At 43.4% G+C, this 26,575-nt stretch overlaps 1 protein-coding gene across 2 annotated transcripts in view; it reads left to right on the forward strand.

The window, feature by feature from the left end:
- Positions 1–269: 269 nt before the first annotated feature.
- LOC311060901 (rho GTPase-activating protein 44-like) overlaps positions 270–26,575 on the forward strand; it is an 83,898-nt gene continuing 57,592 nt past the window's right edge. For both annotated transcript variants that reach the window (XM_084079289.1, XM_084079293.1), the window contains exon 1: positions 270–554. In XM_084079289.1, the coding sequence (XP_083935415.1) occupies positions 502–554 (53 nt within the window). In that variant the 5' untranslated portion in view covers positions 270–501. The remainder of the gene's footprint in view (positions 555–26,575) is intronic.

Below are 26,575 nucleotides of genomic sequence, written 5' to 3' on the forward strand. Positions count from 1 at the left end.
AAAATTACTATTAACCACCACTTTAACCCTCTTTGCCCCCCATTTTCGAAATAATGTTTTTTGTGGTTAAATGGTTGTCAGCTGGAAGGTGGAAGGAATCAAAAATGATGTAGACTACAAGTTGTTGTATGACGTTTTGCCATAGAGTTATGCAAGTTGTTGTATGACGTTTTGCCCTCAGTAGTTTGAATGAACTTCATTTCCCACAGTGCACCGGCGAACGGTGTCATCATCATCGTGAGCTGTCACTCTCACTGCCCAGGGAGAAATCGGTCCAGCAGCATCTCCGAACAGCGGAGTGGAGGAGAGACAGAGGCCGTCAAAATGCATAGAAATCAGCTCACGTACACGTCTCTTTATTGACCATGTGTTTCCTATAGACGTGTAAAGCGTGGACCTTCTTGTCGGTCACACCTCTTGTTGTGGAGACGTGACTTTCTGTCAATGAGATAATGTGGAGTCGCTCTGCCCATCGGTGTTAACGCAGAACAAAAATACGAGATGAAGAAGCAATTCAATCGAATGCGACAGCTCGCCAACCAAACAGTGGGCAGGTAAGAGCAAAATATCATCAAATATCATCAAATGTTATCAAATGTGATCTATTAGTCACATCAGAGCTTGATATGTAAACCATGTTGGGGCACATCATTGACCCAAATGGCCAATACGTAGTTAGTCAGCAGGGCATCATAGTACACAGTAAAATCCTCAGTGTTGATTTAACTCTAAAGACTAGCTATACAAATGTAACCAAAATAGACCCGCCCATTTTGGTTACATTTGTATACATCGAGAGTTACAAATGGATACATTTAACATTGAGGTAGACAGTAGGCTATGGCTATATTTAACCTACTCATTCATTCATGTCGGACTGCGTGTAGTATTATTGTTGTTGTTGTTTCCCATGGTTTGGACATGCACTTGTGAGTGGGTCATAGTTGATCAACATTGTTTGTTTGATTGATTGATTGATTGATTGATTGATTGATTCAGCACAGCAGTGACACCCAACCAACCCAATCAATGCATCACAGGGCAGCCAGTTATAGCCTACCTGATCATTGTGAAAAGTATAAGAAAAAGGCTGCAGTGTGCAGTCATTACATTGCTGAGTGCACACAAACCAAGCTATAGGTTGTGTTGTTAATGCTTTAACTTAAGCTTCCCATTGCTATAGACACCCATATTTAAACTGGCTAGGCTGTTGTAGAACCTTGGTTACAGAGTCAACAGCTACTTCAATTGTTGGCATACCAATCAGACATGACTGTTGTATGATGTCAGCATGCCATGATTAATGAAGGTACATTTTGGCCTAATTGAGAATTATTGGCAATCTCACCTTATGGTAGGCATTGTTCTGCAACACTGCAATGTTTTGCTTTCACAGGCTTACCTGGGGCTCCACAGCAATAGTACAATAATCAATTAGATCCCCACTCAGCACCCACAGTGTAATAAACCAAGCCTCATGCCTTCTTTTCAGCCAGCAGGGTAAACCTGTCTCTTGACAGTGGAATTTTACAGCTGAGTCAGTGGTGGTGGTTTTATGTCAGAAGAGAGGTGTCGATGTCAGGTATTGGTGTGTTCCTTGAGGCCTTCAGTCAAACTGAAGTGTTGTGACAAGACTCCAGCAAAGGAGCACAGGTCAAGAGGTGTGTGTAACTCCAGCACTATTCCCAACTGGAGTCAGGTGGTATGTTATTGTCTCTCTCCCTCTGTTTGTCCACCACACCCTTCACCTCATAACAATAAGTGAATGTCATATGTCAACATTAGTGACCTACAGGGATTTTCCCTTTGTGCATATTGCATCATCTTAGAACAGAACATAATCTATGTCAGGTTTGTTCCACCTCAGTAAAAGTGCATACAGGACCTGCCCAATTAGAGCGAGAAGGTTTATCGACCAGAAGAACTTGTTTCAGTTCTCGGCTTATGAAGCCTAGATGTGTTTATTGTATGTTACGGATTATGCAGGCTTGTTTGTTTTCCCTGGCTGACAATGGTAACTGATGAGGCTGGCACAATGAAAAGATTTAGTGTCATGCCATGATCCCATATTGCTTGCCTGCTCACACTCAGGCTACTGGGAGAGAAGCCGATCCAGTCAGTGATCAATACAAAATGTATTACTGTTGCCAACTCTCAACAGAGTGGACCTGGCAGGGGTAATACGAAACCTCGATGCTGATAACCCAGCTTTAATGGTTTAGGAGCTTTCTGAATCTGGGCACGCCTTGAAGTCTGTTTGCGTGTTGATGCATGCGCGTGTAGGTGTGTGGGTGTGGGTGTTGGTGTATCTGACAGATGCAGATAGCATACGTACAGTATGTGCATACGATTTGGGGTCATGTGCATTCACGTGTGTGTGTGTGTGTGTGTGTGTGTGTGTGTGTGTGTGTGTGTGTGTGTGTGTGTGTGTGTGTGTGTGTGTGTGCGCGCAAAAATGTGTGATAGTTGTGTGTGCACAATACAGTAAATATAGAGTAAAATACAGTTAAGTCTTGAGTGTGTATACAAGTGCAGGTGCTGGTCTGTTGTTGTCCATTAGCACTATAACCCTGTGCGGCATAATGTTGTGGTAATGAGTTTTAACCTGCATGTTGAGATGTGGAACAGCAGGGCCAATTAGTCATATTTAGAGGGCAGAAGGCCAGAGGCTCCAGCGCTACTCCTGACTGCTGGCCAATGATGTAATTGGGGGTCTTTCCACAACCTTGGCAGCCTACTCCACCTGCCTTGCCTTAAGGCTCACACGTACACGCGCACACATGCACGCACGCGCGCGTGCGCGCACACACACACACACACACACACACACACACACACACACACACACACACACACACACACACACACACACACACACACACACACACACACACACACACACACACACACACACACACCAGCCCATCCCGACTTTAATTGTATGTTTCACCTGTAGAAAGTTCCCATGGATTCATGAGATTTAATTATCAATTCAATCACCTGAAGGGGAGCATTAAGGTTAAAGAAGGATCTTTAACCTGTAGTATGGCAAGAACTGGATTGTACAGAAGGACCTACAACTCAGAATTAAGCAACATGTTGTCAAGAACTGGATTGTACAGAAGGACCTACAACTCAGAATTAAGCAACATGTTGTCAAGGTTTTATACACTGCACATCTCGAGGACTGAGGAGGTAACTGTTAAACTGATAAAGATATGTAGGCTATGTACGTGTTTCGTGTAATATGTAATATAATCTCTAGAATCTCTATAATGTGTTATAACCTCATTTATAATGCATTATAATGCACTTATAACATAAGGCATTATAACACTTGTTATAAATGTTTATAATTATGCATGACAACTTATAACAAGGTTTATTAAGTATCATAACTTATAATAATATGATGTATAAGTGCTGGTCTTAATACATTATAAACTGGAACAGCACATTATAACTACCAGGTAACACTTTGCTTAAAGGTTGGGGTCTATAATGCATTATGATCATACATATTTTATATTTATATTTTTGCTTCATAACACTAGTTATACATGTTTAAAACAAAGACACTTAATAACTAAGTTAGGGTTACAAGTTATAATGTGCTGTTCCACTGAGCTTATAATGCATTGTGACTAGCACTTATATGCATTATAGACCTGACCTTTAAGTAAAGTGTTAAGGCGGTTACACACCGGCGAATATGCGAATATACGCAAAATTCGGACTCGTTCCGAATAATTAAAAGACGCTTTTTCGCTTCGCTTTTTCGCTCCATGTAAGCTTGCATTGACTTTATAAGGTTTTAAAAAAAAACATATTATTCGCATGAAAAAAATCGCCCCGGTGTGTAAGGACCTTTACCGTAATATCTTTTCAGCTTTTCACAATTTCACTTTAGACGGAAAAAGCATACAGAACTAGGGCAGTTGCTTTCAACTGGGCCACCTGTTGTTCTCTGGGCCCTGAAATGTGTTGATTATGAAACTGCAGGACCCAATTTAGTCATATAATAATATATATTACTATAACATTTTTGTCTTAATGATCCGCTTCACAGTACCGACCCACTGGTTGAGAAACCCGGGCACAAAGGCATTTTTTAATTATCAAAACATTTCCTTTTAGATGGCTAAACATTGCTGCTCAAAATAAGGATATACTGTAGGCCAATGGAGGTTAAGTTAGTCAAACTATCCTCTAAAACCCTGGACAACCTTAGTCCTGTGTATCAGCACATAATGCTGCATGAACTGCGACTGAATGAAAATGTGTCTGTCTGTGGCCATCAGGAGGTTATGTCAGGAAAGGAAAGAAACCGCTACAAATAACTTTTTGGCTCAGTCAATACTTTATCGTACATATTTTTAGTTCATCTTCTCATTGACAGTTTTTGTGTTTACTCTCATGATGACCGTGGCATGTACAAGCATTAGCTGGAGGACGAGGAGCTGTTTATGTTAGTGGAGGGCTGTTTGACGGTCATTTCTTTTGAAAAAAGGATGTGTCCTCATGGAAAACGGAATGAAGCGATTTGAGTCTGCATAGAGCTGCTGCTTGGTCAGCAGAGGAAGTAGAGGAATGTAGAGCAGGAGATACAGACTGAAAGGAGAGGGAGAAAAATGTTTTTCCAGGGATGCTTGGGGAAATGGGTTTGTAATCCCTGACAGTAGACTGGGAAATTACCTCCTATTGTCACTCAGTAGTGTGGAGGTTGCAGGCCACAATGCTCCTAGACTAGAGGCATTCTTTGTCCCTGCTCATACTCATTCCATTTCAGTCCTGAAACCATTATCGACTGACAGCCCCTCAGCTTCTGTGATCGAAGACTGGGTTGTAAATTACGTGTTGTAGGCTATTCACAGGGAAAGAAATGCAGGCGTGCCATTAATGGCTTCATCATTCTTTTGTTAGCTATTTCACGCAGCATTGTTTCCACTGCCAGCTTCCGTGGCGGGTTGATGCACAGCCACACATGGACAAGGGAATCACCATTTGATTGATGGACGGATCTGTGACACTCTGGTTCTTCCGTTTTTTGCCAACATGGAGACTGTTGCTTCTTTTCTCTGGCCCTTGACAACAGCAACCTGAGGCTCACGCTGTGTGAATTGTTTTGGTTGGTTGTTAAGTCAGGCAACAGCATGAAGCCTGAGTAACACCTGGGGCGTCCAACCTTCCTATGGTAACTTTTGTTTCAATAATGATGACAGGACAGGTGACGTCAGCCTCCAACCAAGGTACACATAGGGTAGCTGAGTGAATGAAAGACTTTACATCTGTCTGACATAGTGTGCACAAGTACTGTCTGGCACAGCTGTTAAAATCAGTTATTTCTTGCACACATGGTTGCTGCTGATGACAGTCACGTGTTGCCACCCTATAGGGTTTCCTGAATCAATGACAGAAACAGCGGATAATATGGAAACATGCTGTATCTAGGGTTTCTTTCATTCGTGTAGCCGTTACAACTGGAAATTCAGCATTTCCTCTGTGGTGATTCTATACACTGTTAAACAAGCCCCACACAATGACATAGGTCTCCCAGTATCTTCAGCTCTTTAATGAACAGAAAATTCATTTTGAGGTAGGTGACAAACTTTCAGCCAATCATTAGAGAGTACCCATTTATCAGCTTCCTTTTTATGTTGTTCAAATGTTGTCTGCTTTATTTCTATGTGTCATCACTTCCAATTTCACTTGGTTAATCTGTATCCTGACTGAGGTCTTTATCCTGATCGGATAAAATTGGTATCCCGACCTGAAAATGCATTTTCTGTTTAATAAAGAGCTGGAGAGACACGGAGACTCCTGTTACTGAACAAACACTCCATTGCAATGAGTACTATCAGAATATGGAGCTATTTAACACTTATTTTAACCTAAGAAAATCACTTTATTTGATTGTGTAGACAGCATGCGTGTCTGTGTCAGGAAGGATGTAGAGTAGTTCAAAGGAACCAGTCTGGTATTTCCATGAATCTTTGATCTGCCATCATCCCACTACTGCCTGGACACCTCATGGTCAACGATGCCACTTCCTGACGCACACTTTTCTTGACAACCAAGGCTATGGAATATGAGCACTTTGTTCTGAAGCCTTCTCCTCAACTGTTTTTGTACTAATAAAGAGCTTCTTGCTTGTGTGTGTTTTAGATGAAAACAAATGGACCCATAGGGCTGAACATAATTTATGGTAATCTGTTTTTCATCCTCCTTGACTGCTGGGCCATTCAGTGGAAAGATAATGAAGCTCATTTGTCAAACATGTTGCACGTATTTATATGCCCGCCCATGTACTGTAGTGTATGTGTTTTAATTCTACTAACATCCCCGGCATTTGAGAATGGATTGCCCCTTATTTAGAACACTGGTTCTCAACATGTGGGTTGAGAACCCTATGGGGGTCTGGGGACCCCCATAGGGTCCTTTAGGGAGTTCCATGCGGACCCCAGCTAAATGCTTGATAGCTAAGAACCGAATGGACCCTGATGGGTCTGTAACTCCGAGAGTGTAGTGCAAATAGAACCAAATGGTTTAATTTGGTTACATTTGTACACTTTCATAAATGTGTTAAATTATCGCAAGGATTTTACAGTGTGTATAGATTGGGGTCCCAGAGTAAAAAATCGTATCAAATGGGGGTCCATGGCCTAATAAATATCAAACTGGGATTCCAATAGAGAAAGGTTGAGAATCACTTATTTGGAACATATGAATTAGTATTCACGGGCACTTTGGGGTGTTACAGTTTGAATGAATATGTATGTTATATGAAATAATCATTTACATTAGTGTTATTAGCTCAGCCTGCAGGGCACTGCTCAGCTCACCACCACACAGTGTTCAGCACTGAATGGCTGGACAAAGTGACACAGCTAACAAGACCCGACATGGGTGACGTTCCGTTTATAGTGTGAAGTGCTGCGTGCGTCTCTCTCTGGACGGTGGTGGTGAGAGCAGGGTGTGTGCGAGACAAAAGTGCAATCATTACCGTCACCATTATTTCCATTATTGTCGTGCTGTGTGGATGGTGAACGGCCATGCATGGGCGCGCACGGGTGCACTATGGGCTCGTGTTCATTTCGCAACGGGGGGCCTTCGTCGTTAATCACGGTGATAGTGTGTCAATGGTAGATTCCTGGGAGCAATTAGAGCCTCGGCCAGTCTGCCTGCACCGCTGTAATTATGAGAACATGTAAGGTGCTAGGAACATGCTGGGGAGGCACTGTAAAAAGCAGAGTGTTAATTTAACTCTTGAGAGAGTAGAACATCTAAAATTTAGGAAAATGTATACTCAAGACTTAAATTAACACTGGCTTTTGCTGTGTACTAATATCCAACATAACCTCAAATGTTTGCATATATAATTCACACTTCTCTACTTTGTCAACTCCACACCAAGGGGCCAGCTTGAGAGTCGTAAATTGAGTCTATATAGGAAGTGAGTTCAAGTGACAGTTCATATGACTGGCCTGTAGTTTCGCTGTTTTACCCCTGCTGGGCTTGCATTGTGAGAAAGAATTTCTCACAATGCAAGTTGGTGGGTTTTTCACAAACTTTAGACTTCATTTTCTTACCTTAATAAACATTGTTTGTCGGTGAACATTCCAAATGTGCCGAGGTATATGCTTCCAGTCGCTAGTTTAAAGTCTTCTTTCAATCATCATGCGTTTTGGTAAATTATGCTCTAGGAGGGGCGGGATGATTTGATGGACAAGCTACACAACCAATAGCATTCATTCCCCGCCCCCGCTCTTGATTGACAAGCTACCCAACCAATATTGGTCTGGTTGCATTGCGCAGGATATGACGCGATATAGAAAGATGACAGATTTGAAATTCCTGAACAATCGGCTTCATTTACGGTCTGTGGAATCCAATGGTGTGGCTTTGTCTATTGTTTTTTACAGTCTATGCTACACACACACACACACACACACACACACACACACACACACACACACACACACACACACACACACACACACACACACACACACTAACACACGCACGTACAGTATGCACACAGGCACATTAAACATATATTTGGCACTTCTGCTCACTATCCGTCTCAATTTCTCCTAATTTCCCCTCGGATATCCCTCCACACACTCATTTATTCTCATTCATATTCCTCCTGTTGTCTGTCTGTCTGTCTGTCTGGCTGTCTCTCTCTCTCTCTCTCTCTCTCTCTCTCTCTCTCTCTCTCTCTCTCTCTCTCTCTCTCTCTTACCTCACCATTCTCTGTATTTGGACCCGTCAATCAATCAGCCCCCCACCAACGTGGTATATCTGTTGGCCTGTGTTATGTGTTTCCCAGCAGCATGATGCTACACTCTCAAATAGCACCGTGACAGCTATGCTGTGCAAGGAATTGAAGCCTGATTTATGCTTTGTTGTATGACGTGACTGTCACATGCCGTAAATAGCAGTTCTACAAGCTCACAACACGTTGGGATGCAATACGTTGTGAGCTTGTAGATCTGCTATTTTCCGCAAGCGGCACTATCATACGACGAGTATAAAACAAGCATAAGTACAGGTTGAGATAGTATGGGTGCTGCTACCTGCCTCTCCTGGAAAGAAAAAAACAGCCCTTCCTTTTTTTTGCACAGTGACTGGGGTGTGTGTGTGTGTGTTCGTGTTCTCCGTGTGCCACAGGGCGGGGATGCTCACACAACTGGAGCACACACTTCCAATTGAATTGCTTAAACGGGGTCATCTTTTGTGACCTGCTGTGGTCGCAGTAAAATTGGGAGCGAATCTAAAGGCGGAGTGAAAAATCGTCCCCAGACAGCTTTTGTGCCCCCGTCTTAGAATGTTCTTTTGGGATTGTCACTGTATTCTATTTATTTATTTATTTGTATTTATTTGGGAGCTGTTGAGGGAGATGTCTGGGGCAGTGGAGTGTTACTGGGCTCACTGGAGTGTGACGCTGGAACATGCTGTTGTGGATTTGTTGCGGAGTGACAAATGGGACTGTATAGACAGACACTCCCCAACACCAGATGATAGCATTGTCTTCAGTGCTGAGTTAAGGCTACTTTGCACGCTTTGTAACCCAGCAACAGGATGCTACATCAACAGATGGAGCACAATGGAGTAGGCCAATGATTCTCGAAACTGTTAAATTTCAAGGGCCCCCAGTTTGATAGGCATTTAGGCCGTTGGACAGCCATTTGAATAAAACATTTATCTCTGGGATCCGAATATACACTGTCAAATAATAAGTGTTAATTTAACTGTGAATGTTTATTATTATGCCGTTAACAGAGTGGACTTGAAAGCACAACTCAAATCTTTTCCTCCATAGGATTTGGCTTATCTTAAGCTGTTACAGACACAAGACAAGACCACGCTTGCCAGGATGCTGCAGCTGTACATAGTTTATTTTTTTATTTCTCTTAGCAAATGCAGATGGTCAGAATAGTGCACACACCCATTCCATCACTGAGCTAACCAGTCACTGGGTTGTACAGACATTACCAACTCTTTGCTGGCACTCCACCTATCCTGCATGAATGTACAAGGGAAGGTGGGGCAATGTGAAAAATAAAAACAAAAGCAAACAAGAATGCTGTCAGTAGAGTGCAGACCAAGCAAGCTAAAAAGCACCTCAGTATGCACATTGGAAATTGTGGTCTGATGGTGGCAATATGAAAGGTCATGGGGTCATCTAAATGAATAGGTTTCTTCATCGCACATTTATGTTCACAGTAAATCGTATGACAATCTGGCTATTACTCGAGATATTCTGTTTACAATATAACAACAACACATTACAACATAACACAAATTAAATGTTGTGACTGATGTTGACTGATGGTGAGAAAGATTGATCTCATGTGAATTTGGCTATAGGCCTACCGTAAGAATATCCTAGGACAATGGTTTTCAAAGTGGGGTCTGAGGACCCCCAGCAATCCTTGAAGGCATTCCAGGGGTTCCCCAAACAAAGACGTAGTAGTTTAATTTAGCTATAATTTAATTCACTTGAAATCGTTACAAAACAAAATGTGACATGAACAATTTTGCCCTCAGGGCAACGAGGTTCACTGGGTTTAGGTGATGCATTACCAGGCCTGCCAGTGGTATCACATGCGCACTCCACCTATCCTGTGTTCTCCACCATGCACACATAAGCTAGTGAGAAGGGCTGGGAACATTAGATCGACAGTAACAGGATCACACCTCGTGTGAAAACATTGAGCAAACTCCCTGAACACCATTAAAACACACTCATGATGCCCTCATGGCATCCCCCACCCGCCCAATCGAAACCTGAGTATTTTGTCAACACGCATTCCGCCGCAGGGACCGAACAGGACAGGAAATGACATCAGTGGGCGGAAAAACGCTCCCAGAGGCTCCCGCGGTGCTTGCGCCACTGTAATGGACTGTAATTGTGAATCACACTCAGTTGACTGCATCTCACCGTGGCCATGCTGACGTCTGTTACAGAACTGTCCTCTCTGGTGCAGCTGAGCCCTGACTGCTCCCTAACTCCGCCAAATGAGGAGGTCCCACGGAAATCTTGTCAACATCCTGGCCGTGACTTAATGCAAATGGGAACGCTCAGCGCTAATGAGAGGTGATTAGAGGCATCTATGAGTAAACATTTCAAAGCCTCGATGGAGCGCTGCTATGGTGGACAGACCTACTGATTTAACCGTTTCAATTCCTGTGTTGTAAGGAGGCAATAGCTCCTGGAATCTATGCTGTTAAAACCTTCCAGTCGGCTGCGCTCCCCACAAACAGCAAAACGTCTGTGAAGAATGTCTGAAAATATGAATGAGGTTGATGGAGTAGTGAGGCCTCGCTCATTATTTTCACATTAGCAGGGTGAGCCAGGTCTCTCAGGGAGAACCATTCTTATAGGAACTATTTTTCACTTCCACTTGCTTTCTTGTTTCTTCTGTCCACACATCTGTCGACAGAGACATTTTTTTACCCTCAGTGTTGGCTCTCCGCTGTGGAGGGACACTGGTTCAGACTCGCTTCTCAGAGGGACAGAGAGATAGATAGTCCAGCTGCATTGGGGTGGTGGGAATCAGCAGTCTTGATAATCGGGTCGTAAAATGGTTGTTTTGTGAAACTGCACATTTTTGGTAGATGAATTTCACTATTCCCTGACCTTGAGAAATACAAATATGAATGTTTCTCACTTGATACTTGAGGTGGGTTGGCGGGGAGGGGTATTTGGGTTTTTCAATTAGTTCCCCAAAGTTTCCTTCCCATTATGATGAGGACCTAGCCTGTGTTCTTAACGTGCTCACTGTCATTTGATCCCTGTGAACTCAGCACTGTGACCACAACACCCTCCACCCCCTCACACCCACCCCGCCTCCACCACTGTGCCTGTCCCCGCTGTCAGAGGGGGCGTGGCCACAGATCATCCCTGTCACCTACCTTCTACTGTAGCTGTCACTGCTGCCACCATGTCTGCCTGTCTGCCCGTTAAACTTTAATGGCAAGTCAAACCCTCTGAGCTCAGGTGTCCCTGCCGTCATCTCGCCAGCTGTGGTGTGAGATGGGGGGCAGGGGTGAAGAGGGCAGGCTCTAAAACAGTGAAGGAGGGGAGGGGGGGGGGGGGGGGGAATATAATTGCTATAGGTCGGAAACATTGTTTGTCCACAACCGTTCCTGTTTTATTATTATTTTTATTTTAAAAACATTAAAACATAGTGAAAAAAGCTGTGTAAAAGGTGTACTTAAACCATATTGAAGCTCAGCTCATCATCACTGACTTAATGTGTGTACGAGTGTGCGTGCGTGGTAAATGGTAAATGGTGCATTTATATAGCACCTTTATCAAAGGCACTTTACAATGATTGTGCATTACATTCACCTCACCCATTCACACACACATTCTTTCACCAATGGCGGAAGAAACCATGCATGCAAGGCACCGATCTGCTCATCGGGAACAATTAGGGGGTTCAGCGTCTTGCTCAATTTGACACTAACTCTGGGGGAACCTGGGATCAGCCTAATCAGTACCAGTGCTATTCATCCACAGTGAGAACAGAAGTATGATAATGCTTTTAGCATCATGATTTTTGACCACTTATAGTGTGTGTGCACAGTATGCACACATCATTTATATTCAAATTAGTGTTTGTTGACTGAAGTGGCTTGCCTTTGTCAAACATGGCAATGTTGAAGTATAGAGTTTCCTTTACTGTCATTGGGTGTGGGGGTGGGTGGATGGGTGACAGATGGGGAGGGGCACATAGCGCTATTAATGCCACCCTGTATCATTACAGTATAATACCATTAACTAGGACAGAGCACCCCAAATCAGATTAAAATTCTCCTGAGGATCCAAAATGTACATTGTAACTGTATTACTGTTACTGCATTGTTACTGTAGTTTTGTACTGTTACCATGTTGTTACTGTAGTTTTGAACTGTTATCGTATTGTTACTGTAGTTTAATTTGTACAGTAATCAACGTTTTGTTACTGTAGCTTTGGACTATTACTGTATTTTTGCCGTAGTACTGTTATTGACCCTTGGGGGGAGGGGGGGAGTCGTGACCTAAACAATAGCGAATTTCTCTACTGAGAAAATGACACATAGACCAGTCAGACATGTCCTCCTGATATAGGTCTGGCTGTCAGGTTTTGACATGGCTCCCACTATGCATTACAGTAGATGCTCTTCGTCCAGCTTTCACTCGAGGCTTTCTATGCACAAGACACATCCCAGTTGAATGTGATCCACCGGAGAGCCCTTCAAAGGCAGAACACCCTCCCACCCCCACCATACTGTTCCCTTGATGTTGGAGGACCAGTGTGATAATGGAGGGAGACAGCAGGCAGAGAGAGAGAGTGAGAGTACAGGGAGAACAGTATTCGTTCTGGGACAGCAATCTTCCGATATGATGGAGAGCGACGTGATGATGAGGCTTGGACTCAAGGGAAGTGTATCTCGCGTTGGAACTGAACTGTAAAATCTTCCGTGTTAATTTTACTCAGAGTGTACTGTACAAATGTAACCAACCAAATGAATCTGTAAGTGTCCAGTTTGGTTACATTTGTATACTCTCTGAGTTACAAATGGATAAATGATTTTACAGTGTTGTTTGAGGCAGCCTCAGGAGGGTGGAGACCCGGCAGAAGGCCATTCATTTCTTCCTATTGCTCTGTGGCGTATGCTTGCTCCCTGCGGCATTAACCCCTTCAGCGGGCCCCAGCGGCCCTCAGACATACATCACTTTAACAGGCCCCGAGTCCACGTGGCCTCAGTTTTTCCGCGCTGGAATTCCATGGCAACAGTTGAGTCATTGGTTCAGGAGGTGGGGGCTGCTGTGCTGGTGATGTAAATGGACTGGTCATCTGGATGACTTATTTACCGTAACCAGGGGTATCGCGATCTGATTGTGTCTGAATATTTCTTTTTAATGTGACGTGCTTGGCATAAAAAGCTTTCTTCTTTTTTTCTTTCTTAGACCTCACAAATAAATTGTTTCAGTTTTCACTGAAGTGCTGTTATTGCATTATGCCTTGCATGACCCAATGCCTTTCGCAAGTATATTTTGTTATTGTATTCCCATTTATTTGAGAGAACTGAGGCGGATGGTTGCATTCTTTCATCCTCTCCATGCTGGGATTTCAATTGCCAAGCTTTATAGAGTTGTATGTGCAGTCCCTTAGTGTGTGTGATAGCCGGCTTTACTGTATCTCTCTTTGCAGATGCTGAAAGTGCCATTATAATATTCAAGTTCCCTTCTCGGCAGGAGCCCTCAAATCTCTTTATCCCACACCTTGTAAAGAACAGTGCTGTTGCTAATGTGCTCGCCAGCCTGAAGCGCATCAATTCCTCATCATAACATAATTGGACGGTACTGGCTGCAGAGCGCTAAGTGTTTCTGTAAAAGGTAGAAATGCAAATTGACTGTGCTCCTTTATGGAGGCTCGTAGCTATAGCTATTAAAGATAACCGGCAGGCAAGAGAAAGCGGGACAGACTACACCACAGTCATCATACAGTATAAGCCTGGGATAAGGATCACCTTATTCCACATCCACCTTTTTTACAGATGCAGATAAAAGAACTGCTTCTTTTGCTTTCATCCTTCTTTTATCATCAGTATAATGTATAGCTCTCAAAAGTGAAAACATGGGCTTGTAAAACAGCACAGTCCATGAAGGCAACTTGTATGGAGAATGTGAAGGAGGTGAGTGTGATGGATCTTTATACCACCCTTCCTCAAGAACATTGCACTGCGTATAGACTAGACAGACAGGCATCCAACTTGAGTTCTAATTCTTACTCCGAAAATAGAAGCTCTACAAGCTCAAAATGCGTTGTGCCGTGATGACAGACTGCTAACCCCTCTAGTGTGAACCAGGCATTTCAGCACGCACCTGATGACGCACCTGATGACACACCCTCTGCCACACTCCCAGGAGAGAACAGGTGTGCTTTTAAAGGCAGGTAATCCAAGATACTGTAGAGACTCTGTGAAATCCCCAGCGCAGAACCCCCCCCCCCCTCTCTCTCTGTTTGTGAAATGTCTGGGTCCCCAGAGTTATTGTAGCTCATGGACTCCATGTCTAAAAGAACAAGAAGTTGCTGAGTTTTCCTGTGAATAACCTGGCACAACAACTCTAAATCAGCACAGTGACAGTTGTTGAGATTGTATCATGATAAACACAGAAGTTATTACTGAGGAAATGGTGTCTCTGTAATGAGACATTGCACACCAGGGGTGCAGACAGATCTGATGTGGAGTTCTTCTGAGCCACGAAGAACGATTTTCACAAAATAACTTGTGCTGGCAGAAGCCTTGGATCACAAGGACAAGATGTACTGTACCAGAGGAGAGCATGTTACATCTGTCCCCCTGCTACTTGTAAAGACAGCCGAATGGTTAGGTCCATGGGGTCAAAATCAGTAGGGGTCATCCTTTATGGAGCTTAAATGTATACAGCAAATTCCATGGTGATCCACCCAGTAGTTTTTGAGATTTGTTGTTTGGAAACAAAGTGCTGGACGGACGGACCAACTGACCGGACAACCAATCGGCATGCCTAGAGCACTGATGCTAGTGAGGCTAAAAATTCCAATCCCCATGATAGTATTATCCACATTCTGTAGCAGGTCCCGTACATTGAGAGGCTTTGTTTCTCAGGAGATACAATTCTTTCTATCAATTCTAATCTTGGGCTTGAAAATCTAGTGAATAACTTGAGGGGTTAACACTTCAGCCGCACACAGCCTGGTTCTTGCCAGGGAAGGCACCATGTATAAAAGAGTCCATAAAAAAGGTCCTCTTCTTTCACATGCTCCTTCACACACACACACACACACACACACACACACACACACACACACACACACACACACACACACACACACACACACACACACACACACACACACACACACACACACACACACACGCATGCGCACACTACACACGTTAACGCCACACGCGCGAGCGTGTGCACACACAGTTTCCCTGTTGTGGAATGACAAATATGTCACACCAGAGAATGAGCCATCTCACATGTGTACTCGCTTTGCTGAGTGTTTGTCGTGGAGTGTAGAGTAAGTCAGTGCTCTAAATCCCAGCTAGATAAATCACTGGTTCATTGATCTGTGTGTAACTGCCGGGAGTGTTGATATGGGAAGCTTATCCTGTATCCATCCATAGAGGTTTAATGACAGCGTGTATTGCTCGTAGCCAGATCTACAGCTTTATTGATAGCTGTGCTGATTTAGTGTCGTTTATGTCATCACAATTCACATTAGCTTCAAGGTCTTCCTAATGTACTGTAGTGTGCATGGCTGCTAGGTCTGTGAAGCGATGCCCATCTTGTTCAATCACAACAGATACAGACAGAGGGAGGTTAGTGGTTGTGATGATTGAGTGGGATCTTAACATTTAGCCTGTGTGTGTGTGGGGGGGGGATTATGTACCATCAGGCTATTCACATAACCTATAAAGACAAATAGCAGGTTGGGGTTTGCCTGTAGAAGGATGGATAGTGCATCGACTACATCATGCTATTCATGGTGTCTCCAGTTAGATTCCAGCTGTGGATGTGTATTGCATGTCCTTCTCCATCTTTCTGCCATAGGTTTCCCATCTCTCTACTGTAATATCTAAAAATGAAACCAAATCTGACTAAAAGAAAATATATCAAAAGTTAATTTGACATATAGAAAGGAGGCATGTGATTTTGTGTCTTAAATTGTCCAAAGTTTCCACAATGTAGATAGGGTATTATTAATAGGGTTCTAATATTTTGTTGTTGAAGAAATATGGAAAGATGAAGACTAATTTTGTGCAGTTCGGGATTTGAGATTCATAATGCATATAAAGCCACAACTAACTTAAAGTAGGGCTGGACTTTATGGACAAAATGATTTCATATTTTAAGATGTGTGCTGTCTGTCAAGCACATGCATGTGTGATGGGTACTTGCAGTTACAGTATTGTGGCATACTTAACAAAACTTTGACCCAGTTTACTGGCTGGCTAAGTGGGTTTCTCTGTCTCGGTACCCTGCTTTTTTCCTCACATCTTATACTCAGTCGCTTTCTCCGGCAATAAATTGTCTATGTGGGTACGGATCCCAGGAGAACGCCACATTAACTGGTGAACACATTACTGAATAAATAAATGGATGTCTCTGGATAGGAAAGATAGAAAAGGATTGGACTAAGATGGAAAACGATAAGTTACTTCAGGATAACATGGGGTGAGAAGGGAAGACTCAGATCACATAAGGTAGTGCAGGGGTCTTCAACGTTTTCAGGCCAAGGACCCCCTAGCTGAGAGAGAGATGAAGCAGGGACCCCCTAATCTATATTGTATAAAATTGTGTTTCAGATAAAAGTTTTTTTTTTACTTAGTCTGCTATTTTTTCCCTCTAAACCTATAGCCTCTTTCCCAAAAATAGCAGATCTACAAGCTGCGAGGCGTTGAGAGTTTGTAGATCTGCTATTTTCGGCTAATGTTCCCCTCAGAAAAGGAATTTTAGGGTTCAAGTGGTTAATGTAAAAAAAACTAAATCCTATCACACAAAGATTTGGCGGACCCCCTATAGTAGCTCTGAGGACCCCCTAGGGGTCCCGGACCCCCTGTTGAAGACCCCTGAGGTAGTGTATTGGGATTGCATAGGACAAGACTGCACAGGAATGGAGAGGTAGGGTAGGATAAGATAGGATAGGAATGAGTGGGATTTCTCTGTTCCGCAGACTCAGTTGTATCAAAGCATAATGTCAATGGAGGCAGTACTGTATGAGACACAGGTAAGGATATATGACCCAGACCCAGAAGAGTCACATAGACCAGATTGTCTCGTTAAATCTGTATTGCATTATGGCACTCTCTGTTTAAACATCACCCCCATTACTGCCTTTATTTTAGCTTTTTTTTAAACTCTGAAATGTATTATCTGAGCTTTTGATACAAGGGTTATTGCCTTTTAGGTTTGTTTTCATCTGTTTGTAAATGTAAAGAAGAAGACATATACAGCATATATTCATAAATCATTAAGGAAGTCCCAAAAAGGAGTATTTCTATATACACGAATATAGAAATAGACCCAAAGAAAAGATTGTGAAATACATTGTGGATTGTCACATTATGTAAGTCTGTGGGTGTGTGTCTGTCTCATCGTCGGTCAGTGGAGGCTCCATCAGTGTAAGCAGGGAGGGTTTGCAGGCAGCTTAAAGGTGGGAGTATTGTTGATGAGTCACCATTAGCTCTCCCCTCCTTCCCGCATCCACCCCTCCCTCCCCTGCTCGCTTCCATCTCAGCTTGGAGTAGTTACTCAGTATGGATTTCTGTGGCGTAGCTCTGAGCCGCAGCACAGGCCCACACAGCCGGCAGAGAGATTGATAAACACAGATGACAGACAATGTTGTTTGCGCACGGCTGTAAACAGCAATTAGTTGTTAGCGTTTCGGACGAGTAGGATGGAGACCTGCACATCCAAACCTGTTTACTTTTTCTTGTGTGAATAAAAATCAACTGATACTAATCGGTGATGTGATCGAGTGACACATTCCTTAGCATTGCAAGGACAGACATTGTGGATGTTGTGATAATGGTTATTTTGCAATATGAAGATATGTTCTTAACTCTTAGCTCTCCAAAATATAGAGGATTAAATTGCCTACCATGCAATTGCCAAGTACCAATATTGTCTTAATATTGTGCCTTACTCTTTTTAAAAGGTATTTTGGAAGATATTTAATTTTGTTTCACAATTGTTCAATTATTGTTTCTGAATCCATCCTCCTGTAGCTCATCTCCCCTCATGTGTTTCAACAGTCATAGCAGCATATGTTCATTAATAACATAGCAGGTGCGCTCTCCAGTACATGCGGCGAAACAGACCTGCCATGGTGCGTTAGGCTTCAAAGACATCCCCTTAAGACCATATTGCAGTCTTGTGTGATGCTCACTGCTGTTGGTCCTCTGTTTGTGCTGAATTGCAAAACGGTGTCAGTCATTCCTGTCTATATCTGCACTCATACCGCCGTCTCATGTCATTCCAGTGGTTTGTGTTTGTGTGCAATGCATGTGTTTGTGTGAGGGAGTGTTTATGTGAGTATCTTTGTGCTTTGGACTGTGTGCTTGTGTGTGCCTGTGTGATTGTGTCTCTGTGCATGTGCTATTGTATATGTTTGAAGACAGAGGAGAGATCAGGGTTTGGCTGTACATGGCCTGAGGGCCAGTGGCCTGCTCCTCTCTGAAGGCATCTGGTGCCCAGCTGGAGAGCCGTGCAACGCCGGATGAAATCACAGCTGACATTTTGAAAACACATTGTGCCCACAGCGGTGGATGAGGCATACCGATGGCAGATTGCATTCAGCACCTCCTTGTCTGCTTCCCTTCTAGGGGTGCAACAGTTAATCAAACTAATCGATTTAATCGATTATAAAAATAATCAAATTATAATAATAATCAATAATGTTTTGATGGATTTTGTTTTGTGTAGCATGCACTATTGTGCCACACTATTGTGCTACACTGTGGTACGACAAAATATTTTGTTTAAATTTCGATTCTCGATTATTTGATTAATCGAAAAAAGTAATCGATAAAATAATCGATAAGGAACTTGCAGCCCTGTATTCCCTTCCCACCTTCCTTTCTGCCCTCAAGCCCCTCCACCCGTCCAGCGATCATCAAATGATCCCAGCAGAATGACACAGGGACGTAATTGGAATCAGCCTCTGTCGGAAGCCATTGTCATTCCTTTGATGAGTTGCGTGACCTTTCCGCAGATTGTAATTGGCTCCGGTTGATGCGTATCAACGAAAAAACACGCCCGTTCGGAGCTGTCGCATGGAAGACAGATTACACTTTACCGTGAAAGCGAGTGTGATGGTGGTGGTGGTGGTGGTGGTGGGGGGGGGGGTTACTGTGGCTGTTTTGTATGCTATCGTCGAATCTGTCCTCAGCGAATATTTCACAGTTGCAGGAAGGAATGTGGGTCACAGTCAGGAGGAGTGTGTGGACCTTGAGGGGAGTGCCATAAATATCCCCCCTGGTTTGTTAATGGTTCTGCTTTATTAGGGCTGTGTGCGGCTGCAGGCGTCATAGTAACGGGTCCAGGGAAAGGAGCTCAATGGAGCCCGAGGGGTCCTGCCTCCTCCTGTAGCTCCGTAGTCTCTGGAACGAGAGGAATTTCTCCGCCATTTTTATTCTGTCTCTGGAGGGTTCCAAAGGCAAAAGTGTTTGTGTGTGTGTGTGTGTGTGTGTGTGTGTGTGTGTGTGTGTGTGTGTGTGTGTGTGTGTGTGTGTGTGTGTGTGTGTGTGTGTGTGTGTGTGTGTGTGTGTGTGTGTGTGTGTGTGTGTGTGTGTGTGTGTGTGTGTGACTGTGTGTGTGTGAGTGAAATACACAGACACACACAAAAATAGGTGTGTTGGTTTGTGTTTCTGAGTCAAAACACAGATAGCAGTAGAAACATACGGTGTTACATAGGGAGCAAAGTACAAATGAAGACAAACATCCTCTAATTTGAGAAAACCTCTGTGCTCTCTAAAGCCTCATTTATACCTCGTCACATGACAGTCTTTCTCGCTGACGATAGCTGATTAAGAGGGTAACATGACTAATAGTCTAAAAGCTCCACTAGCAGGCCCTAGAGGCTGTGCAGCTCCTTACACCCAACCTGCCTAAAGTGGTTTCAGTCGACCAACATTGCCATTAGTGGGGCTAAAACAAAGGAAACGTTAGAAGAATTGCGGGAGAATTGGGGGCATATATTGAATATTCAAGGAGGCGCTGGAGGAAAGGCCATAGGGTGAACAAAATCATTATGGTTCATCGTGCAATCTGCCTATTAGTTTGAGATATCTTGTGCGCAATGATGACAATTCGGTCTGAGTGTGGCGCTAGCTAGAGTGTGGCGCATGGGAGTCCCTCAAATGGTTATAGGGTTCATTCACCATGATCAGCAAACTGTGCACTCAGGTTTCATGGCAAACCGCCCATTCAATTTTGATATATTGCATGTTGTGTGCCAATTGTGTCACCACCATGCATTAGGGTTACCAGTGACTCAACTCATTTCACTGACAATGGTCAGCAAAGACCAAGTTCAGATTCTAATCATTGGCGACTACTCTCTGTATTCTGCCACTGGTTAGGTCGCATACCATATGTGCACAAAATGCTTTCTTCAGCTTGTCCCATGGTTCACCTCCTGGCCGGCCCGGCTGGACTGTTTGCTGTGTGTTATTCCCCTGATTTCTGTCTGCCTTTGTCTCACTGTAGCTATCGAAATAAAATCGAAATAAAACAAAAATGAAAAAGAAAAAACAAACAACAAAAAAACATTGACTGGTTTAATTAGAACTTTGACCCATCATTCCTAAAACATCGCTCCATGGAAAGACAGGTGATGACAGTGGCACACTGTATAATGTTGTTTTCATTTTGCAACCACATAAATAAATGCGTGTATTGTCAACAGGGGCCGACACAATCTTTTTTTGATAAAACATTGGAATTGAAAAAATCCCCAAAAGCACATCCCAAAGTACTCATGTTTCCACTTTTTTATTGGCACACACCAATAAACGAACGCTTACATGTTAAGGCTAAGAGCCTTCATCAGATCAAACATTTTCGGACTTACAAGGCAGACAAGACATTTATGTGTAGTAACTATATGTAGCAGTATCTGCCGTTGCTGTTCAAGGTTCAAGGAGTTTTATTGTCATTCCATACAGGTACAGAACACATTTTGTTACCCAGGTCCTGGCAGAATAGATTACACCTAAACACAACATAAAAACTTCTAATAACACCTATAGTGCAAATAAAGTCATTGCACTTGCCCACTAAAACAATGCAATAGCAACAACAGTATTAAAAAAACAGCAACATTAACAGTTCATGTGCCACTGTTCAGTTCATAGTGCAGAGTTCATGAGTAATCTTACAGATCACTAGTGCAATGATCACAGTTCAAGGTCTAGAGTTCATAATTCTCACTGCTACAGGGAAGAAGCTATTCTTTAGCCTGGTGGTGCTGGCCTTAATACTACGCAGCCTCCTGCCCGAAGGGAGGGGGGGAAACAGACCGTGTGCTGGGTGGGTGGCATCGTTCATGATGTTGGTAGCCTTTTTTCCTGCACCTGCTGGTATACTGTACAGTAGATGTCACTGATGGCAGGTACTGTAGGCTGATTTTCTGAGCAGACTTCACCACCCGCTGCAAAGCCTTCCTATCTGCAGCAGAGCAGTTTCCATGCCACATTGTGATGCAAGATGTGAGGATGAGGAAGTAAGGACAGGGGTACCCAGCTTCGCCCGCATCAGTCTCCTCAGCAAATACACTTACTGCCACTGGTGAGCCTTCTTTATTAAGGAGGCTGAGTTGTGTCTCCAGGTCAAATTGTTGGCAATGTGCACTCCCAACAGATCCACTTTGTCATCAAGGCTGGCCTTTATGAGAGCCATGACCAGCCGCTTCAAAGCACTTCATGACTATCGATCGGAGTCAGTGCTATTGGACAGTAGTCATTCAGGTATGACACTGTTGAGGACTTAGGGACAGGGATGATGGTGGCGGTCTTGAGGCATGTAGGCACTGCAGCCATGGACAAGGAGGTGTCCAAAATGTCCGTCAGCACCTCAGACATAAGCACAGTCCCTAAGAACCCTGCCTGGAATGTTATCCGGCCTGGCAGTCTTGTGGGGCTTGACTCCCCGCAGGGACCTTCTCACATCCTCAGCAGTCACACTGGGGAGTAGCTCACCTAGTGGAAGGGTGAGCCTGGTGGAGGGAGAGGAGTTGGAGGCCTCAAAGCGAGCATAGAAGGTTAGATTAGACAAGCAGCCAGTAGCATCCGATCCCATGCTAAAAATGTATAAAACGTTACAGACCATGTAGTAGTTGTACAGTAGACCTATGTCACTGTGTTTTCATTCTCACCCATATCATCTACGCTCATGTCTCCTATCATTGATATGAATCAGGATCAGGGCATGTGGTGTATTTAAATCCAGATAGCATCTGACATTTAATTATTACAGCTGGGTGTGCTGGTTTGTGTGTGTGTGTGTGTGTGTGTGTGTGTGTGTGTGTGTGTGTGTGTGTGTGTGTGCGTGTGTGTGTGTGTGTGTGTGTGTGTGTGTGTGTGTGTGTGTGTGTGTGTGTGTGTGTGTGTGTGTGTGTGTGTGTGTGTGTGTGTGTGTGTGTGTGTGTGTGTGTGTGTGTGTGTGTGTGTGTGTGTGTGTGTGTGTGTGTGTGTCCATGTGTTTTTGAGTGGGAGTGACACCCACAGCTGTGTCAGTGAAGTTGCAGCACTGCTGGGCCCCTGGGGACGGGGATACAGAGCTGAGTTCCACCTGCTGTTTTGTGAGTTCAACTATACTGGGGAGAGCAAGATAAGACTAGCAACTCTATTAGCTCACAGCCACGCACACGAAACACACATGACAACGCATGCATGCACACACAAACAAACAAACACACACACTGACCCACTACATGCACAGATGAGATGGAGAAACCTACCCAAAATCAGACTTGAATACAATTCCACACATACGGTGCAACGCACATACAACCACAATCACCAACATTGATAGCACACACACACACACACACACACACACACACACACACACACACACACACACACACACACACACACACACACACACACACACGCACAAACCTCTGTGTGCCTTCTTGTTCATGTTTTTACCACAGGATGTAACGCCACATTCCATGCTAAGAATGTGTCTAGGCTGTCATCTAATCAGCACAAGGACATCGCTCTCTCTCTCTTGTCACTCTGTTGTCACTCTCCTGATAGATGTGCTGTTAAAAGGTACCTAAGTACACAGGCACGCCTTGGACCTTATAGGCCTACCCCATGCTGGACAAAAGGCATAAACAAAGTGTCTTCTGTAACATGATGTATAGCAGAACAATACACTTGTACTCAGGTGAAAGAAATGACACAGCCGTGACTCACTGGTCATAACTCAATGACACTTAAGATTCTTCATGACTACTCTGCTTGCAGAGGTGGAGTAAAAATGTAGGTACAGTACCATTACTCTAGTTTCTATAGTAATTTAGGAATGTTTTCTTCTTGATAAGTTAAGGAAATATACCTTGAGATCATGTGCAAGGAACGCTCTATGATTTGATAAACAGTGGCATATTTGAGACGCATAAATATCTTTATTTATTAAAAACGTATGTAAAATAACAAAGCACCTGAGAATTTTAAGGGAATGCTCATTTACAGGTTAATTGTTCAACCATGAGTACCAGTACTTAAGTCTTAAGGCATATATTTCAGTAAACATTATAAATCTATTTATTCAAAAGAAATCCGGTGGAGATTGAGGGGATGGGAGATGGGAGACAGAGCTAGAGACATGAATTAAACAAAGGCCTCCCAGAGTAACAGTATTAGACATTTTATGGATAAACATGTCAGTTGAGATAATGGCCCAATCCCTGCAAGCTAAACCCTGTGTATTAATATACTGTAAATAAGTAAGTATACTGTAAGTAATTTCATGCATGTTATGCTTTTAAAGTTAAAAGCAACCTGTGACAGACACAAAAGATTCATCATTTTCAAATAATGTGAAAACAAATAAAAAATGTCAAAATCATCATGCGATCGGCTATCTTCACTATTCGTTGTACAATGACGTATAGGTCTTAAGTGGTTACGGTCAGGAATGAGCTTAGAGTTTCCGAGTGCTGGTAAATGCTTGACTCTTGATTCAACTGTGTAATGATTCCCTCCAGGACACAGCAAATGCATAATAATATCTAAGCAAAGGTATTGGGGATTGTGTTTTGGTGATGCATTGAGATGCTGGAGATGCTGGAAAATAATAAATAAAGATGATTCTGGAAAGATTGTCTTTGTACCATCAGGGTGCTTGAACTGTCCTTGAATTAGATATTTGACAACTCGTACAGACTGGGGACCCCCAGGGGTCCTTGACGAGGTTTTAGCGGTTCCTCAGCAAAATGGGTTATAAACCATCAAAAACTGCTTTAATCCTATATTGGCTATTTGAAAATAGCTGATCTACAAGCTCATTGTGAGTGTGCAGATCTGCTATTTAAAAAAATCTTGAACACAAATCTTGCATGGGGTACCTGGCACTCAATATTTTCAGACAGGGGTCCGTGGCCAAATACATAATTAATTTGGGGGTCCTTGTAGAACCACTGCTCTACATCAGCAGCAACAGGTCAGGCAAGTATACCCAAGAGCCCATTGACTATAGCCTTTATAAACATGTTTACTAGGCTTCATGGACCCACGGAGCTCCATATTAAGGCCTGTTAACAAACAGAGCCTTTTGTTCCCCAGTAGTTTCCTGCCTGGCTGTATTTAACAGGCCCAGAGGAGTCCATTCCTCAGCTCTGATATTTCCCTCTAACCTCAATGAGGATCCAAGCTGCAGTGCAGCGTGTCTGTGTGTGTGCGCATGTGTGTGTGTGTGCAATCAGTGCATGTGTGTGTCAGCATGCATATGAACTGCCTGCTTGTGTGTTCATAATACGTGTGTACGAGAGTGCAATATGTATTTGTCTGTGTGACGACAAGTTCTGCCTCGTATGTTTGTATACTGTGTGTGTGTGTGTGTGTGTGTGTGTGTGTGTGTGTGTGTGTGTGTGTGTGTGTGTGTGTGTGTGTGTGTGTGTGTGTGTGTGTGTGTGTGTGTGTGTGTGTGTGTGTGTGTGTGTGTGTGTGTGTGTGTGTGTGTGTGTGTGTGTGTGTGTGTTTGAGTGATAGATGTAACAGAGGGGCTGGCACTGCATCTCAGTGCTGTGTGAGGACAGTTGAAATCCCAGGCCAGCCATTAACCAGTTTACATTTGACATTCTATACATATTTTATAGACAGCCCTGTGTGTGTGTGTGTGTGTGTGTGTGTGTGTGTGTGTGTGTGTGTGTGTGTGTGTGTGTGTGTGTGTGTGTGCGTGTGCGTGCGCTCATGTGCATGTTTGTATTTCTATATTTTGTTTGTGTATATGAAAAATTCCATCATATACAGTACATAGTGTACTTTCTGCCCTTGATTACTGTGACTTTCATACTAATGAGCTAATGATGCTGCACACATATTTACGTTTACAATGTTAACCCCTGCAGGGTAAAGCAAATGGGGGGAGTAATCTGCTGTCAGTGTGTTTTTTTGCACGCACACGCACGCACGCACGCACACACACACACACACACACACACACACACACACACACACACACACACACACACACACACACACACACACACACACACACACACACACACACACACACACACACACACACACTCACACCAAGGCCTCTATCTACCCCACATGGATCAATTCAGTGGGTGAAAAGTAAAAAAAAAAAGCTAAACTTTTAAAAACACGTACACAAAACAAGACAACAGAATACTTCACCCAGCATGCGCTCCCCAGTGTTCACCCAAAATAGATTGACAGAACTATGTAGGGACTTGTGGGGTAAAGTTAACTCGCTAACAATCGCACCGCTTTATGGCTATACAGTGGAGATGGCCAAATATATCATTGTCGTCGTCATAGTGACAAGAATGCAGAACAGACAGTTTCAGTCCAGTTAACCAATCAAAAAATTGGAGGAGTCGTTTGTAGCTTGTGTTTTTCCAAATACATCTCTGATTGGTTCATTCAACGATTCCCATTAGGCCGAGGAAGAAATGCCACTTGAAATTTTACAAATCAGCCTCATGGTGGCCGATTCGTTTTACCTTTAACTACCCCGATCTGTGTAAAACTTTGTATGCTGACGAATTCCGAACATTGCTGGCCCACAATAACCTATACCTGACCTGGGGGAGACCTGTGCTCCGAGGAGCACTTTTTGTAGTTGCTATTGTGACACCTGCCATAGTGTGAAGTTACAAGGGTTCAATAGTGAATAGTATACGTCATACTACTGCACATAGTCTTACAACACTGAAGTATGTCTCGTTTAATGCAGGGCAATATTTGCCTTAGGCGTTATAAAGTATTCATTGATTTATTTATTTACTGACTTACTTTATGTTTTGATAGTGATGGCTTA

This window comes from Gymnoscopelus microlampas, assembly GCF_963454915.1.
Source record: "Gymnoscopelus microlampas genome assembly, chromosome: 14".
Taxonomy (NCBI): Eukaryota; Metazoa; Chordata; class Actinopteri; order Myctophiformes; family Myctophidae; genus Gymnoscopelus; species Gymnoscopelus microlampas.